At 33.0% G+C, this 19357-nt stretch overlaps 1 protein-coding gene across 1 annotated transcript in view; it reads right to left on the bottom strand.

Annotated features, from left to right (window-relative positions):
* LOC136026542 (metabotropic glutamate receptor-like) overlaps positions 1–19357 on the bottom strand; it is a 344543-nt gene that overhangs the window by 253423 nt on the left and 71763 nt on the right. Inside the window, exon 3 of the mRNA XM_065703226.1 lies at positions 10045–10167. Within this exon, the coding sequence (XP_065559298.1) occupies positions 10045–10167 (123 nt within the window). The remainder of the gene's footprint in view (positions 1–10044; positions 10168–19357) is intronic.

The raw sequence follows: 19357 nt of genomic DNA, 5'->3' as shown, positions 1-19357 counted from the left end.
AAAAAACCTAATAACTATGTCTTTGGGGACGACTTACTACCCCGCAATCTCCCTGGGAGGGGTTGCAAGTTATAAACTTTGACATGTGTTTACATATAGTAATGGTTACTGGGAAGTGTACGGACGTTTTCAGGGGGATATTTTTTTGGTTCGGGAGGGAGAGTTGAGGCGGGGGGGGGGGTTACGCGGGAGGATCTTTCCATGGAAAAACTTCTCATGGGGGGAGGGACTTTCAATGAAGGGGGCGCAGGATTTTTTTTGCATTATTTAAAAAAAAACAAGGAAAAAATAAATATGAGAAGTTTTTTCTACTAAAAGTGAGGAGCAGCATAATATCCTCGTAATACCTCGCTCTTTACGCGAAAGTATTTTTAGTAATTTCAACTATTTATTCTACAGCCTTTGTGATTCAAGGGTCATTCTTAAGGAATTGGGACAGAATTTAAGCTTTAGTGTAAAGAGCGAAGTATCGACGAGGGGTGAACTCCCTCATATACGCAATAAAAATGTACGAATATAGAAGTTCGTTACGTAAGTTAATTCGTAAATTATGTATAGTTTTTACTAATGAAAATGTTCGTAAAACAATTAAAAGTTCTAGTTGCCTTTTTAAGTAATCAAAAAATTAGAGGGCAGCTAGGCTTCCTCCCTCTCTCCTTTTTCCTAAAAATCTTCCGATTAAAACTATGAGAAAGCCATTTAGCCAAAGGAAAATTAATATACAAATTTCGTTTTAATTATTTAAGTGCGGAGAGCCAAGATCAAAACATGCATGAAATAAAAAACGTCCAGAAATTAAATTAAAAAAAAAGTTTTTTTAAATGAAAGTAAGGAGCGACATTAAAACTTAAAATGAACAGAAATTACTCCGTATATGAAAGGGGCTTTTCCTCCTCAACGCCCCGCTCTTTACGCTAAAGTTTTTTCCTTTTTTAAAAAGTAGAGCTAAGAGAAAGAGTCAAACTTTAGCGTACAGAGGGAGGCGTTGAGGAGGAAAAGCCCCTTTCATATACGGATTAATTTCTGTTCGTTTTAAGTTTTAATGTTGCTCCTTACTTTCATTTAAAAAAACTTGTTTTTTTATCTAATAAAACTAAATGGCGCTTGTGCTTACAAAAAAATGGATTAAACCAAACGACAAAAAAATCAGAAGACAAATAGGATAAAATCAACAATTGTTATACTTTGATACAAAGAAAGGGATGAATGAGTTGGAAAAACGATTTGTGCGTGAAGGAGGTGCTGCTAATCTGTCAATTTTCTTCAACTTAGTACTTCGATGTTTCGAAGTACTTAAGAGTTCGCGGTTACGAACTGTAAGCAAGGAGTAAGTCGGTTCATTAGCAACTGAAATTCTAAAAAACAGAATTCGGATATCAATAGACACATCAAAAGAATCAGCTTATTATACTGATTTAAAATATATATTCCCCTTTACGTTTAGCGTTACCCATCAAAAGTTACGAGCCTGAGAAATTTGTCGTATTTTCGAAAAAGGCGAAACACCCATTAAAAGTCAATGAATCTTAATAAAAATCACACCGTCAGATTCAGGGCATCAGAGTACCATACTGTAGAAGTTCCAAGCTCCTATATAGAAAAATGTGAAATTTTGCGTTTTTTTGCCAAAAAAAAAATCACATATATGTGTTTATTTGTTTTTTTCCCAGGGTTAATCGTATTGGATAATCGTCCTAGAAAATCGGGAGAGGGTGCCTTCGGATGGAAATTAAAAGTTCTAATGCCCTTTTAAGTGACAAAAAAGATTGGAGGGCAACTAGCTCTCCTCCGACACCCCTTATTCCACCAAAGTTATCTGATCAAAATTTTGACCCAGCCATTTCATTTGGCATAGTTGACAGATCTAGTACCAATGTTTTTAGGGATAACATAATCTCCACCCCCAAATGTGTGGGGAGAAGGTTGTAAGCTATGAAATTTGCTCATTGTTTACGTATAGTATTTGTAATCAGGAAGTATAAAGACATTTTACAGGGGTGATTTGTGCTTTGGGCTGGTTTCCACAGCGGAGAATTATCCGTGGGGAGTGAAATTTCCGAGGGTGCAAAATCCGGGGGAACTTTTACATTGCGAGGATTTAATAGAATTCCTATACGAAATCATTTTTATCTCTCTTACTTTTTCTTTACCAGCTCAATTTTGCATGTGGAAATATTCCATGGGAATTGTCCTTAAGAAAATTCCACCGTGTTTAGAATACCGGAATAAAATTTCCACGGAAGGGGGGAAATCCAGAGTGATATCCGAGAAAACGATTAGAAATTAAAGTCCTTTTCAAATGAAAGGATGCTAAGATGAATTTTTCTGGCTGAATTGTCCGCAAGAAATATTAGGAAGGGTGGGAGTTTTTAGCGAAGATGGACTTGTTTGGAGTGAATTTTTCGGGGGGGACTTTTCCTTGGAGGGGAGAAGTTTTCCAAGAAAAGAGAGGGGCTTTTTCATGGAAGGTGAGCCCGATTTACCGGTATCTTTTGAAAAATGACCAGAAATTAAATAAAAAACGCTGTTTTAACTGCAATAAGGAGCAACATTAAAACTCAAAACGAATGTAAATTATTATGTATATAAAGATGTTGCTCCCTTCTCAATACCTTGCTCCTTACTATAAAGTTTGACCGTGTGTCCCTATTTCTTAAGAATGGTTCCTGAAACACAAGAGCCGTTTAATTACCTTTTTCAAAGTGCTAAAAAGTTTAGCGTAAAAAGCAAGGTATTAAGAAGGGGGCAACCCCTTCACATGCGGAATAATTTATGTTCCTTTTGAGTTTTAGTGTTGCTCCTTACTTTCAGTTATAAAAAAAGATTTTTTTTATTATTTCATTCAAACAGGACTGAAGATAAAACCACACGAAACAAGGCAGTTCATTCAGGTAGAAACAATCAAGAACTTTATAACGAGATTTTCGCTTTTTGAGTAGCTAGCCTAAAAGGTCTTTTTGTAACAGGCTCATCAGTTTTCGCTATTCTTCTTGTAACATGATTTGTTAAATCGTTTTAATTGAATGTTCATATAAATCATTGAGTGAGTATTCCCTAAATCCCTATTTTTGAAAAAAATATTTTTAAGTAAACCAAGTGTATTCCGATACGAAATTATTTTTATTTCTCTTACTCTTTCTTTACCAACTCAATTTTGAATGTGGAGATGTTCCATGAGAATTGTCCGTAGGAAATTTCCACCGTGTTTAGAATTACGGAAAAAAAATTCCACGGAAGGAGGGATTTCCAGAGTGATCGAGAAAACAATTAGAAATTAAAGACCTTTTCATATGAAAGCATGCTAAGGGAGAATTTTTCTGGCTGAATTGTCTGCAAGAAACATTACGGGAGTGGGACATTTTTAGTGAGGATGGAACTGTTGATGGAATTTGTTAATTAATTACAATCTCAAGCGACTTGAAGCAAGATTACCACGTTAATGATTTCTTAAAAAGCACAAATACTGCATTTTCTCTTCTCAAACTCCTTATTAAATTATATGTCCTAAATTGCATCGTCTGAGGATTTTTTCTCAAGACAAATGTCTTGTTGACCCATAATACGGATGAAAAAAAATCCACATTTGAAATCGCTTTTTTTACAATTCCAAAAGAAAAAAAATAATTAATTTGTCATGAAGTGTTGCTATAGCTATTGTTAACTTGATCCCTTACCTAAAATGAGACTGGAGAGATGCTTTCTTTTGAATTGCCTACCCTTTTTTCCTCCAAAGGGCAGTGAAAAAAAAATTGTTTTGTTTTATAGAAACTTTCAGATTTGGCAAGACAGCAAAAAGGCTTATGAACAGTGAAACTTATAAAAACAAACATGAGTTTAATTGAAAATAGTAAAACAATGTTCAGTTGATTTTCAAAAAATTGTTGTTTATTTCCAACAATAAATAAAATACGCGTTGTCAAGACAACTGATGTTGTTCCACAATTGTTGATAAACAAGTCTGTTGTCGCGATTGTTGATCAACATTGTTCATGGCATCCTTATTCAGAGTGACACTAGTCATATATACTTAGAATTAACTTCAGTCAATCAATTTGTTTTGTAAAAAGATTATTCGTATATTAAAGTTTATTAAATCATTCTTCTGTAAATAAACAGTTTTTAGTTTATTCGCTAATCTTAGTTAATCAGGATATTTAATTATTATTATATTGTCCAGAAGGTTTAATGTGATTCTAGGACATTCTTACTGTTTGATATTGGTTTCGTCATATATTAACGTCATTTCCATTGAAAAAAAAGATCAGTTGTTCTTTTACAAATCTTAACATTTTGTGGTATTGCCCAATGCCGCTCTTCAAAACCTTATTATTTAAATAAACGATCCTATGACAATAAATGTCGCAAGAATATTTTGTCAACCTTAATACGAAAGGAGGCGTATCTCATATTTCCAAAACTGCAAGGTTTATGTAAGTAAAACCGTAAGGATATACTAAAATAATTTGAAAAAAAAGTTTTTCTGATGAAGGTAAAGCAAAGCCAAAGCTTAAACTAACAAAACTTATTGTTTTGTAGCATGTGCAACATGAATATATCTATAAAACTAGGTCAAATAATTCGTAGTAGCATGCGATGTCGCAACACCAAATGCTAACCAAAGTTGCAGGGAAAAAAACATATAAAATTCTTAGAAGTATACCTTGACCGAGTTCGTTGATTTTCGGATTAAAATGGAATAGTTGTGGGCATCAAGTGATGGCTAATTGTAGAAAAAGCTAAGACAAATAGTCCAAGTGAGTGAGAGACAATTCTAGCATTAATCTCCCCCTTATTAGAATTGTATAAAAATGATGTTAGTTGATTTATTAATAGATATGTCTATTTATTATCCATCCACGCGTCATTCCTAGGGCAGTAGAACCAAGGTAGATAGTAAAAGAGCTAAGATAGTGATTATATGCTATATAGTGATAAAAGCTAAGATAAGATTTTTGGTACATTCATCAAACTTGCCCAACTCCTTATCAGCATTGAAAGACACGCTTGAACAGTTCAAATCATGGATTATTTCGCTAGCTGAAAAATGCACAAAACCTTTCAACGCTCTTTCTAAGCATAATAATTGCTACCAATCCCTTTAGAATTCATTTGTTTTGTAGCAGAAGAATGTTCTAAACCTAGAATATCTCTGCTTTTGGCCTACTACTCCGAAATATGTTTTTGTATTTGTTTCTTCTCTGGGGTATTTTTAGACTAGAGCCAACATCTTATCGAAATTTCCTCCCTCCAGATGGTTAAAAGAGTCTCCTCTTTAGAGGGGTGACCTGAAATTATCCCGGAAAGGAAAAAAGTGGTTCTCTAAATATACTGGAACTGTAATATTATGTTGTGTCTAACAAGATATAATAAGGCATAATCAAGTATTTACCTCGAATAATCAAAACACCAAAATTTTGATAAATGGTTTATGGCTCAGAAATTTAAACCAAACTCCGACGGGACATCACCAATGTCCGGCTTTGGCATAGTATAGTTTTGCCCTACCCTACTCCCCAAGAAATAGACATATTTTTTTTGGAATTCCTACACTAGAGGCCAATGATACTTCTACAATACATACCATGGATACTACAGATGAATTGGAAAAAAGTTTCCTCTCTAGAGTCCCTTTAAGGATTTAAATGGGATTTGTCAAGGCGTTGACTTTATTTGGAAAGAGCGTTGAATGTTAAATCGAAAGGTACATTTTTTCGATGGTCAACTTCACATAATGTGGACATCCAAAAGTATGGAGAAAAAAAAAGGGGACTTGGTGGGTAGGATGAGGAAGAATGACCATAAAGCTCAATCTTCACCACAATGTTGAAGATTGTGTCTGAGAAATAGGGGGTATGGGGCAAATAAATAACATAATAAACTTGAACTTTTTGAACAAAGTTTTTCTCCCGAAAGTAAAGAGAGAAGTTGAATCTTAGAACCAAAAAAAAATGACTGCTTTGTAGTTTGTGCAGTACATTTTTTTTTTTTGAATTGCTAATTAGCCTTAGAAAGTAAAAGACTAACTTATAAAGCTTTAGATAGATTTTTAACGGTCATTAAATAAATAAACTTTTGTATAAATTCAACTTCTCTGAAAAAACTCCAGCAAGCATAGTCTTTAAAAGGAGAGCTCTATTGCCCTTCTTAAGTAACAAAACTTGTAAAGCCCTGCAAATTTCTGCCCTTTTCTGCCATTTCGAGGAGTAAAACAACAATTTTGGCCCAAAGGGTGTCAGAAAGCCGTCAAGTAACATAAAATATTGTGTAACATAAATATCTTTATTTATTTATGCTATAATATAATTAGTTATATAACTATAACATAGTTATATAACAATAACTTTATTTATTTATTTATATAACATAAATATCTGTGTAACATAAAATATTTCACTCGCATGCTTACCTGCACAACACTTAGAAAGGTTGGGATAGGACACAGGCACCATCAGGTAATTTCTCGGAGGGGGGAACAGACTTATTCAAAGAACTAGTCTTAAAAATTGTAAAGATGATTACCCTGTAGTTAAATTTTGTATCTTTGGAGGGGTGAATTTTTTTCAGGGATAAACGATACTCTTAAAGCATTAGCAGCAAATATTAAATTTTATTATAAAAAGGGGAGCTCAAAAGATGGAGTAGTAACCTGCCTCAAATTCAGAGGAGTCTTGGATCAAACAGCAGATAGTAACAAATTGTATTTAAAGAGCAATTCGTGTCAACAGAAACCCACTCTCCTACGGTTTGGTGTTTTACTGCTTCTTTAAATCTGTTAGCATTTGCATTTTTTACTGGTAAGCTTTTTTTGTTATACTTTTTTTTGTTTATTTCAAATTGTCTGTTCCTGTGCAGTTGAGGAAAAATCAGATAATACTGTTTATACAACTTTTTTTGTCAGCGTTTGCTTATTATAAACAATCAAGAGAGATAAAACTCTACAAAAAGAAAACTTAAAACGAGACGACGGCCAGTAGAATTAAAAGACTAAACAACGCGGATATTTCGCCTGTATAAAACAAGGCGTCTTCAGCACAAGATAGAAATTAAAAGAAAACTAATCTAAAAACAAATAAAAACCACCACCAAATATAATGAATACAATTGTCGCTACTTATCCACGTAGGGAAAAGCAGCTATGCGAGTTACTTCAATGAGAATCAAAGAGCAACTGAGGAAAAACTTATTAAAATTGAACTTAGTTAATTATTCTGTTGCGAAATAATCCTCTTGTAAGCTAACATTGAAGCAACTCTTTTTGGTCTAGTGGGTAATCTTGTCCCCTGGTGATTGTGTAAAATTTTAATCCCCCCATCGACTATTGGTTCATTTTTTAAAAGGATATCATAAATTGGGTCAATATTTAAATTCCCTGTGTCTCCATTTATTGAAATATTAGCAAATATATGTTTTTTAATTTCTATAGCCTCCCTCGCCACTGAGAAAAAACCTCTATCATTAGAAATAGCTGTAGCCTCATCAAATTGTATAAAATGTTCAGGATAAAAGAATGTGTGTTCAGCTAGAGCCGATACAGGCGAAATATCCGCGTTGTTTTAGTCTTTTAATTCTACTGGCCGTCGTCTCGTTCTAAGTTTTCTTTTTGTAGAATTTTATCTCTCTTGATTGTTTATTGTCATGTCTGGCCAGTTCGGCTTAAGAACTTTCATTTGCTTATTAAAAAAAAAAAAAAAACAGACTTCAGCCAGAGGAAAAATGAAATTGAAAAGTTATCTTAATGAATTTTGGAGGGAAATCCGTTTACTTATTGGTAATTTTACTCTTTTTTTCAGGTTGCATGGTGCAGTCATTAGGCAATATACCTACGGTCCTTGCAACAGTTTTTGACTCTTTGACTCTGAAAGTTTGACTCTTTCTCTTAGCTCTACATTTTAAAACAGTAAAACACTTTAGCGTAAAGAGCGGGGCGTTGAGGAGGAAAAGCCCCTTTCATATACGGTGTAACTTCTGTTCGTTTTAAGTTTTAATGTCGCTTCTTACTTTCATTTCAAAAAACTTTTTTTTGTTTAATTTCTGGACATTTTTGAATTAATGCATGTTTTGATCTTGGCTCTTCGCACATAAATAATTAATACGAAATTTGCATATTAATTTTTTTGGGCTAGATGGCTTTTTCATAGTTTTAATCGGAAGATTTTGAGAAAAAAGGAGCGAGGGAGGAAGCCTAGGTGCCCTCCAATTGTCTGATTACATAAAAAGGCAACTATAACTTATAATTTTTTACGAACGTTCTCATAAGTAAAAAATATACGCAGCTTATGAATTAAATTACGTAGCGAACTTCGTCGATACTTCGCTCTTTACACTAAAGCTTAAATTGTGTCCCAATTCCTTAAGAATGACCCCTGAATCACAAAGGCCGTAGAATAAATAGTTGAAATTACTAAAAAAATTTAGCGTAAAGAGCGAGGTATTACGAGGAGGTAAACCCCTCATATGCGTAATAATTTCTGTTCGTTTTAAGTTTTAATGCTGCGCCTCACTTTCAGTAGAAAAAAACTTTTCATATTTATTTTTTTATTTTTTTTTATATAATGCTAGAAAATCCAGCGCCCCCTCCATTGAAAGTCTCTTCCCCCATGAGAAGTTCCTCCATGGACAAGATCCTCTCACGTAACACCACCCCCCTCAATTCTCCCCCAAACCAAAAAATCCCCCTGAAAACGTCTGTACACTTCCCAGTAACCATTACTATATGTAAACACAGTTCAAAGTTTATAACTTGCAGCCCCTCCCAAAGGGACTGCGGGGGAGTAAGTCGTCCCCAAAGACATAGTTATTAGGTTTTTCGACTATGGTGAATAAAATGGCTATCTCTGAATTTTGATCGGTGACTTGGGAGAAAAAATTAGCGTGGGAGGGGGCATAGGTGCCCTCCAATTTTTTTGGTCACTTAAAAAGGGCACTAGAACTTTTAATTTCCGTTAGAATTAGCCCTTTCGCGACATTCTAGGACCACTGAGCCGATACGATCACCCCTGGGGAAAAAGAAACAAAAACAAATAAACACGCATCCGTGATTTGTCTTCTGGCAAAAATGCGAAATTCCACATTTTTGTAGATAGGGGCTTGAAACTTCTGAAATTTCTCCGATACGCTGAATCTGATGGTGTGATTTTCGTTAAGATTGCATGACTTTTAGGGGGTGTTTCCCCCTATTTTCTAAAATTATGCAAATTTTCTCAGGCTCGTAACCTTTGATGGGTAAGACTAATGTTGATGAAACTGATATATTTAAAATCAGCATTAAAATGCGATTCTTTTGATGTAACTACTGGTATCAAAATTCCATTTTTTAGAGTTTCGGTTACTATATAGCCGGGTCGCTCCTTACTACAGTTCGTTACCACGAACTGTTTAATTATTTTAGTAGAGTTTAGCGTAAAAGAGACAATTATAAATTTGGCATTGAACAGCACTAAACTGTGATACTACGACTACTACTAACGACTGACTACAGCACCAAGCCGCCTGAGGCTAAAACGGAACGCACGCTGCTACTTCATCCTAATCTAATTAAAGCTTCCCTCTGTACTCTCTTCTAAGAAACTTTCATTTTCCTTAAATCTTTTCTTACGACACTATCCCAGCCCATTTGGGGATGAACTTCTTTTCATTTGGCCCTGGATAGGTAGCCGACAAGGACAATCCTTAGCAATCTACCATCCTTCATTCGCTAAACGTATCCTAACCCCTTCGCCTTTATCTCGATAGAGCCCTGAAAATCCCTGAACCATATTTTCGTACAGGTTACTGTTTGACATAGAGTCACTCATATGGTAACCGAAATAATCTGTTGGCAACTTCTCTGAAAGCATTTAGCAAATCTTCCTCTGTTTTTGGAGTGCCCACACTTTTGGTATTACTGTTATAAGACCCAAAATACATTCATTGGAGCTTTATACATAAACTACTCTTTGATTCTCTAACTCCCTCTTAAAAACAAAGAGATTTTTCATCCAGCAGCCCTTTTTCTTATAATGACGTCATTTTTATTATAATGACGTTCTTAAAGAAATCACTTACCTGAAAAGTGTCCGGAGGAACTGTTCGAGCAAATAATTCATATTTTGATTTATCGCTCAAGGCTTTAGATGTTGAAGCCGGGGAAATCTGGGGAATATGGAACAAACGCAGGAGATTGGCGACCTACAAAGGAATACAATATCATTAATTATCTTGTCAGGAAAAAGTGTTCTCAGGCAAAAAATGGATATAATTTGGAAATCTTGGTGATCAGAACCGAGAAGCCAAGACTAAGGGGCAGACAATTTCCAAAAATAGGTGACACCAAAATGGGTGATACGTACCACATATGGTAGAAATGGCGGGGAAAGGTGCAATTCCATCGAGCTGTATCAAGTTTCATGGATTGTGACACACATGGTGGTACAAACGGTGAATTAAGGTATACACCAGTCCATGGAGAGTGGAAAACCCCTCGTGAAAGACAATATTTGAGAATGAAGCAGGAAAACAGAAAAATCTACAATCTCCAGTGGAAAACTTGGAGAAAAAGCAAAAGATATCATTTTCAAGGTAACTTTGTCCAATAGAGACAACAAAATGGGACTATAAGATGAGGGCAAGGTTAAAGGGATTGATAGAGTGGGTAAGAAAAAGACAAAGACGAGAAAATAATAGGGAGATAAATAAAATGAAAGTGACAGTGAGAGAGTGACAGAGAGAGCGCAGTATCTATAAATCGTAGTTATGCAATAAATATCTTGATTTTTAAAGAAAAAATAAAAAACATAAAAAAACTTTATTTGGCGGTGCAGAATACAGCAGCACAGAAAAAAAGAATTTAAAATTCAATTGAAATTTATATTTTAAATGGACTGGAAATTATTTTCCACTAAAAGCAGGGCTCAAAGCGGAGTTTTAAGCAAACCCATCCTTTAGCCAACAAAATAAAAATAAATAAAAGAAATGTAACACAAGCATAAAGCTTTTCCAATATATTATTTTTTCAAGCTGTTGGTTCCAATTTATGACATTAAATCTTGGGACAATAAAGGCATTGGGCATTTTCTAATTTAGCCATTTTTGAGCCAAATTACAGTCATGCCTATCAAAAAAGACCAGGATTCATGAACAATATGCGGTTTTCCTTGATTCTATCTTCACATCTGTATCATAGATATAAAAAATTGACAGTACAAGAAATTTGCTCCAATGCTCCTACCAAAACTGAAATTGATTCCTTGGTACTACAGTGCCCAGACTCTTGGTAAAGTTACCGTCGTCAGATACCTTAAAGAACTTGAGGTATCTGGGGACTCTAGATGTTGATTGCTATCTTCGATGATCAGGAAGAATTGATTAAGCTATGTAAATATCATATTGGTAATAGAGGGATGCAACTTGCACCCTGGCACCCACACTGTGTGCATACAAAGGTACAAGTGAGGGTATTATTTCATGGCGTCATTGTGGAAGCAAACTATAGATGGAAGGAAACTAAGGATCAAATGCTCCTTGATTCCATTCCTCTTTTCCCCGGAAGAACTAAAAAATGTCAAGTCATATGGGCCAAATATTGATTTTGCTTCTAAGTATCCTTGGCTTCTTAGCGTCTCATTTATATATATATATATATATATATATATATATATATATATATATATATATATATATATATATATATATATATATATATATATATATACTAGCTGTTGGGGTGGCGCTTCGCGCCACCCCAACACCTAGTTGGTGGGGGCACTTCGCCCCCCCCCCCAAGCCCCCCCGCGCACGTAAGTCGTTACGCGCCATATTAGTTACGCGCCATTGTTGTTGTGTCCCTATGTCCCACCTGTGAATATAGATATATATATATATATATATATATATATATATATATATATATATATATATATATATATATATATATATATATATATATATATATATATATATATGTTTTTAACTACGTAAAACTTGCGAATATACAACATTCTTTGCTGTCCCATTGTCTGTGCATATAAATAGATTGTCAGGTTTACCGACTCTTGAACATGCAACATATAATGGTCCATGGGAAAACAATCTGTATTCAGATCTATACCTCATGATTCTAATGATTGCCCTTGAGCTTTGTTGATGGTGATTGCTAATCGACCATTCCCTGAGTCGCCATCGTCATTTATATATCCCCCTGTGCACCCCGGCGTCCCCTTTGTAGTTATGTCCCTGTGTCCCGGTCGTCATTTATATTCCCTGTGTCCCGGTCATCATTTGTGTCCCGGTGTTCCAGTCTGTGATTTCTCTTTGAGTGTCCCGGGCGTCATTTATATTCCTTGTGTCCCGGTGTCCCGGTCGTCATTTATATCCCCCTGTGCCCCCCGGCGTCCCCATTGTAGTTGTGTCCCTGTGTCCCGGTCGTCATTTATATTCCCTGTGTCCCGGTCGTCATTTGTATCCCGGTGTCCCGGTCTGTATATACATTCGTTTTTTAGTTTTGTTTTTCTCCTTTATTTTTTTCCTTTTTTCTTTTTTTTCTTTTTTAGTTTATTTAGATTTTTAGATTTTTTAGTTTTTTTATTAGTTTTTAGTTTTTTTGTAGTTTTTACCATTTTTTTAGTTTTTTTAGTTTTTTTTTTTTTTACTTATGTCCTGGTCGTCATTTATACTCCCTGTGTCCCGGTCGTCATTTGTGTCTCGGTGCTTTGTTGATTGCTAATTTATATTATATTTATATTTATATTTTTTATATTTATTAATATTGTTTTAGTTTTCTTTTTCTCTTATTTTTCAGTTTTTTCCTTTTTTTTAGTTTTTTCTTTTTTAGTTTTTAGTTTTTTTTTGTTTTTTACCTTTTTTTAGTTTTTTTAGTTTTTTTAGTTTTTTAGCTTTTTTAGTTTTTTTATTAGTTTTTAGTTTTTTTTTTAGTCTTTGCCTTTTTTTAGTTTTTTCAGTTTTTTTAGTTTTTAGTTTTTTACCTTTTTTTTAGTTTTTTTAGTTTTTTAGCTTTTTTAGTTTTTTTTCTTTTTAGTTTTTTTTGTAGTTTTTAACCTTTTTTAGTTTTTTTTCTTCTTTTGTATTAGTGTGAAATAATTCAGACGTCATATGCGGACAAACACGACGTCACTCGACAGACAGACAGACAGACATAACCCACAAACAACTTATTTTTATATATATTTATTCATATTTTTTTAGTTTTCTTTTTCTCTTTTATTTTTCAGTTTTTTCCTTTTTTTTAGTTTTTTTCTTTTTTAGTTTTTAGTTTTTTTTAGTTTTTTACCTTTTTTTAGTTTTTTTTAGTTTTTTTAGTTTTTTAGCTTTTTTAGTTTTTTTATTAGTTTTTATTTTTTTTGTAGTTTTTGCCTTTTTTTATTTTTTTCAGTTTTTTTTTAGTTATTAGATTTTTACCTTTTTTTAGTTTTTTTAGTTTTTTAGCTTTTTTAGTTTTTTTTTCTTTTTAGTTTTTTTTGTAGTTTTTACCTTTTTTAGTTTTTTTCTTCTTTTGTATTAGTGTGAAATAATTCAGACGTCATATGCGAACAAACATGACGTCACCTGATCCACAGATCCACACACAGACAACTTATTTTTATATATATAGATATATATATATATATATCTTCTATATATATAAAAATAAGTTGTCTGTCTGTGGATGGATGGATGGATCAGGTGACGTCACCTGAAAAAACTGGATCAGGTGACGTCAAAACTGAAAAAACTACAAAAAGGCAAAAACTACAAAAAAAACTAAAAACTAATAAAAAAAATAAAAAAGCTAAAAAACTAAAAAAAACTATAAAGGTAAAAACCAATAAAAAACTAAAAAAAAAAACTGAAAAAACTAAAAAAAGGCAAAAACTACAAAAAAAAACTAAAAACTAATAAAAAAAGTAAAAAAGCTAAAAAACTAAAAAAACTAAAAAAACTAAAAAAAGGTAAAAAACTAAAAAAAATAAAAAATAAAAAAAAAACTAAAAAAAAGGAAAAAACTGAAAAATAAGCTAAAATAAAGGTAAAAACCAATAAAAAACTAAAAAAAAAAAAGGAAAAAACTAATAAATGACGACACTCAAAGAGAAAGCGACCAGGACAAAAGGAATGTTCGATTAGCAATCAACAAAGCACCGGGACACAGGGAGTATAAATGACGACCAGGACATAAGTAAAAAAAAAAAACTATCTATATATATAAAAATAAGTTGTCTGTGGATCTGTGGATCGTGGATCAGGTGACGTCACCTGAAAAAACTGGATCAGGTGACGTCAAAACTGAAAAAACTAAAAAAAGGCAAAAACTACAAAAAAAAACTAAAAACTAATAAAAAAAATAAAAAAGCTAAAAAACTAAAAAAACTAAAAAAAGGCAAAAACTACAAAAAAAAATAAAAACTAATAAAAAAGCTAAAAAAAATAAAAAAACTAAAAAAAAGGCAAAAACTACAAAAAAACTAAAAACTAATAAAAAAAACAAAAAAGCTAAAAAACTAAAAAAACTAAAAAAACTAAAAAAAGGTAAAAAACTAAAAAAACTAAAAACTAAAAAAAACTAAAAAAGGTAAAAACTAAAAGAACTAAAAAAGAAAAAAATAAATGACGACACTCAAAGAGAAAGCGACCAGGACAAAAGGAATGTTCGATTAGCAATCAACAAAGCACCGGGACACAGGGAGTATAAATGACGACCAGGACACAAGTAAAAAAAAAAATTAACAAAACTAAAAAGAAGGTAAAAACTACAAAAAAACTAAAAATAAAAAAAAACTAAAAACTAATAAAAAAACTAAAAAATCTAAAAATCTAAATAAACTAAAAAAGAAAAAAAAGGAAAAAAATAAAGGAGAAAAACAAAACTAAAAAACGAATGTATATACAGACCGGTACACCGGGATACAAATGACGACCGGGACACAGGGAATATAAATGACGACCGGGACACAGGGACACAACTACAACGGGGACACCGGGGGAAACAGGGGGATATAAATGACGACCGGGACAGCTAAAAAACGAATGTATATACAGACCGGGACACCGGGATACAAATGACGACCGGGACCCGGGACACAGGGAATATAAATGACGACCGGGACACAGGGACACAACTACAACGGGGACACCGGGGGAAACAGGGGGATGTAAATGACGACCGGGACACCGGGACAGGGAATGGTCTATTTATATGCAAAGACAATGGGACAGCAAAGAATGTTGTATATTCGCAAGTTTTACGTAGTTAAAACCATATATATATATCTATCTAAATTCACAGGTGGGACATAGGGACACAACTACAATGGCGCGTAACTATTATGGCGCGTAACGACTTACGCGTGCGGGGGGGCTTGGGGGGGGCGCGAAGCGCCCCCACCAACTAGGTGTTGGGGTGGCGCGAAGCGCCACCCCAACAGCTAGTATATATATATATATATATATATATATATATATATATATATATATATACATATATATTTATATATATATATATATATATATATATATATATATATATATATATATATATATATATATATATATATATCTATATATATATTTGCCATAAAACTTCTAAAATTTCGTATCAATGTTGTAAGTGTTTTAGTTTTGTTAATTAAGTTAAAACTCCCAAAAATACTCCTCCTAACTATCCCAATGATGCACTATAAGTATTAGAGATTCTTAAAAGTAACATGAGTATTATTGTTATATCTTCGTGTAAGGGTATAGGGAATGAGTTTGGGGACTTGAACCCCTCCCATAAGGTTTGTCAAAATCATGAGTATGTAAAAAAAATACAAATTAACAATTTTTTAAGTGTTTTTAGTAGCGTCTCATCCTGAAAAAATATTCCTCCTTCTTGTAATTGCTATGTCATCACCTTGTCGTCACGGCCTTTTCTCATGGCTATTAAAATGGGTTTTTAACAAAAATGTAAATGTCAGGAGATGGTCATTGCAAAGAGAATTACATGGAAAGAGCATTTAATTCCTAGACAACGCAGTAGTGCTGCCTAAGTAAAGAGCGATGTGAACACAATATATTAGGGTATTTAGATTTTTTGGGGAGGGGGGAGTTTAGACCACGGAACTTCGTATACAAGGAGTTGTAACTCGGCTATATATTGTAATTTCTTTTTGTTTTGAGCTTCGTTAATTTAGCGACAGTGATTCGGGGTAGTTCTGTGCTTGGAAGATTATTTGTTTTTATTTTTGGTCATTCTTGGCTTAATGGAGCTCAACTTGGCTTAATGGATCCCAAACAGTAGAAATACTGTTGGAACTCAACAGTATTTCAATAATTCAATTGAAAATAGAATTTATAATTGAATTACTATTTTTCAAAATATAAAGTAAAGAAAAACTCTACATTATGTGACCGTAAACAATAGTTCATAATCGACAATCCTTTAAAATTTTGAGCAATCAAATAATAAAATCAACATTCGAGTATTAAATAAAGTCGCAATTGCTATCTACGCTATCTTTAACTGTCTGATGTTGTGGCTTCAGTTTGCCTATTCTACTTATCTTGTGTCGCTTCGCAACAGTCTTTCTCATCCTTCTACGTAACTAAGGTCAATGGCTTTGCAAGCCAATCCCTGTTCCTGTAACATACGCTACAGCACCAAAATCTCTATCATAGTTACCACTTTGATCGCCCTGTGGCTCTCCGTTTTAAATCAATCACCTTTGTTGGTGGATCAAGAATTTTGTATATGGATGGGATCACCGTTTTAGAGAATCCTAGTGGAAGTCTGGGAAAAAGTTGTACAAGTCGTAAGTATGTGTCCGTGTTTATCGACGCTTGGTACGATAAATACGGATTATAACTGCTCAAATTAGTGCTGCTAAAAGTAATAAATTCCTTTTTTTCATATATTGACTATGTAGTCCTATGCTTCTATATAGGTTCACTAAGAGGCGAAGATTCTCTTATAGACGCTTTAGGAAGCTGCTTAGGGGCAACATGTGATTTGCATCAGAAATAGGACCAAGATCCTTCCAGAAGAATACCCCTCAAATGCGTCTATGAACTGAATAAATCGTAGGGTTAAAAGTAATGGGGCTTAGATGAGACCCTTTTCAAGCTCTCTCAAAAGGCTCAATAGGCTCAGGAAGCTTTTACTTACCGTGTCCGCTGAAGTTCTCCTATCGCATAACAAAACAGATGTGCGCGTGAGTAAGCAATGATAAGAGACACCTGATTATAAGATTACTAGCTGTTGGGGTGGCGCTTCGCGCCACCCCAACACCTAGTTGGTGGGGGCGCTTCGCACCCCCCCCAAGCCCCCCCGCGCGCGTAAGTCGTTACGCGCCATAATAGTTACGCGCCATTGTAGTTGTGTCCCTATGTCCCACCTGTGAATATAGATAGATATATATATATATATATATATATATATATATATATATATATATATATATATATATATATATATATATATATATATATATATATATATATATATGGTTTTAACTACGTAAAACTTGCGAATATACAACATTCTTTGCTGTCCCATTGTCTTTGCATATAAATAGATTGTCAGGTTTACCGACTCTTGAACATGCAACATATAATGGTCCATGGGAAAACAATCTGTATTCAGATCTATACCTCATGATTCTAATGATTGCCCTTGAGCTTTGTTGATGGTGATTGCTAATCGACCATTCCCTGTCCCGGTGTCCCGGTCGTCATTTACATCCCCCTGTTTCCCCCGGTGTCCCCGTTGTAGTTGTGTCCCTGTGTCCCGGTCGTCATTTATATTCCCTGTGTCCCGGTCGTCATTTGTATCCCGGTGTCCCGGTCTGTATATACATTCGTTTTTTAGTTTTGTTTTTCTCCTTTATTTTTTTCCTTTTTTTTTCTTTTTTAGCTTATTTAGATTTTTAGATTTTTTAGTTTTTTTATTAGTTTTTAGTTTTTTTTTCTTTATAGTTTTTTTGTAGTTTTTACCTTCTTTTTAGTTTTGTTAATTTTTTTTTTTACTTATGTCCTGGTCGTCATTTATACTCCCTGTGTCCCGGTGCTTTGTTGATTGCTAATCGAACATTCCTTTTGTCCTGGTCGCTTTCTCTTTGAGTGTCGTCATTTATTTTTTTCTTTTTTAGTTCTTTTAGTTTTTACCTTTTTTAGTTTTTTTTAATTTTTTAGATGAAAATTTTTTTTAGTTTTTTCCTTTTTTTCTTTTTAGTTTTTTATTGGTTTTTACCTTTATGTTAGCTTATTTTTCAGTTTCTTCCTTTTTTTTTAGTTTTTTTTATTTTTTATTTTTTTTATTTTTTTACCTTTTTTTAGTTTTTTTAGTTTTTTTAGTTTTTTTAGTTTTTTAGCTTTTTTACTTTTTTTATTAGTTTTTAGTTTTTTTGTAGTTTTTGCCTTTTTTTAGTTTTTTCAGTTTTTTTTTAGTTTTTTATTGGTTTTTACCTTTATTTTAGCTTATTTTTCAGTTTTTTCCTTTTTTTTTAGTTTTTTTTAGTTTTTAGTTTTTTTAGTTTTTTACCTTTTTTTAGTTTTTTTAGTTTTTTTAGTTTTTTAGCTTTTTTATTTTTTTTATTAGTTTTTAGTTTTTTTTGTAGTTTTTGCCTTTTTTTAGTTTTTTTAGTTTTTTAGCTTTTTTATTAGTTTTTAGTTTTTTTTGTAGTTTTTGCCTTTTTTTAGTTTTTTTAGTTTTTTAGCTTTTTTATTTTTTTTATTAGTTTTTAGTTTTTTTTATAGTTTTTGCCTTTTTTTAGTTTTTTCAGTTTTGACGTCACCTGATCCAGTTTTTTCAGGTGACGTCACCTGATCCATCCACAGACAGACAGACAACTTATTTTTATATATATAGATAGATAGATATATACCTGATTATATAAGAGACACCTGATTATATACCTGATTATAAGAGACACCTGATGATAAGAGACACCTGATGTGCTCAAGATTAGACGATATAGTTAAGGGTAGTACAGATGTCAACGCTGCAGACCAACAATATTTTTTTTTATCAGAGATGTGGTTGCATGTCCCTTTTCCAACAAGAATATAAAACTCTTTTTGAAAATGAGTCATGGCACATAGACCCCTAAGATACTCCCATCAGAATTGCATAAATTACCTTTGAAAATTATTCAAATACTTTTATTTTATGTAAGCCAGTCTTTATCTTGCTTTTCAATTGAACCCTCTTGATGATTATATTAAAGATTATTAAAGTTATATCCATTTGTTTCATATTCTTAGTTTTATTGTTTTACCTCCTAGCTAGTGCAATTTTGCCATAAACTTAACATATTCATGCTTTGTTTGTAAGAATTCTATCAAAATTTTAGTTGAAAATGGTATTCATGTTACTAATTTTTTTTTCAATTAAAACTTCATACTATAAGAA

This window comes from Artemia franciscana, chromosome 4, assembly GCF_032884065.1.
Source record: "Artemia franciscana chromosome 4, ASM3288406v1, whole genome shotgun sequence".
Taxonomy (NCBI): Eukaryota; Metazoa; Arthropoda; class Branchiopoda; order Anostraca; family Artemiidae; genus Artemia; species Artemia franciscana.
The sequence above is the reverse complement of the archived record's forward strand: the minus strand, read 5'-3'. Positions and strand labels throughout refer to the sequence as shown.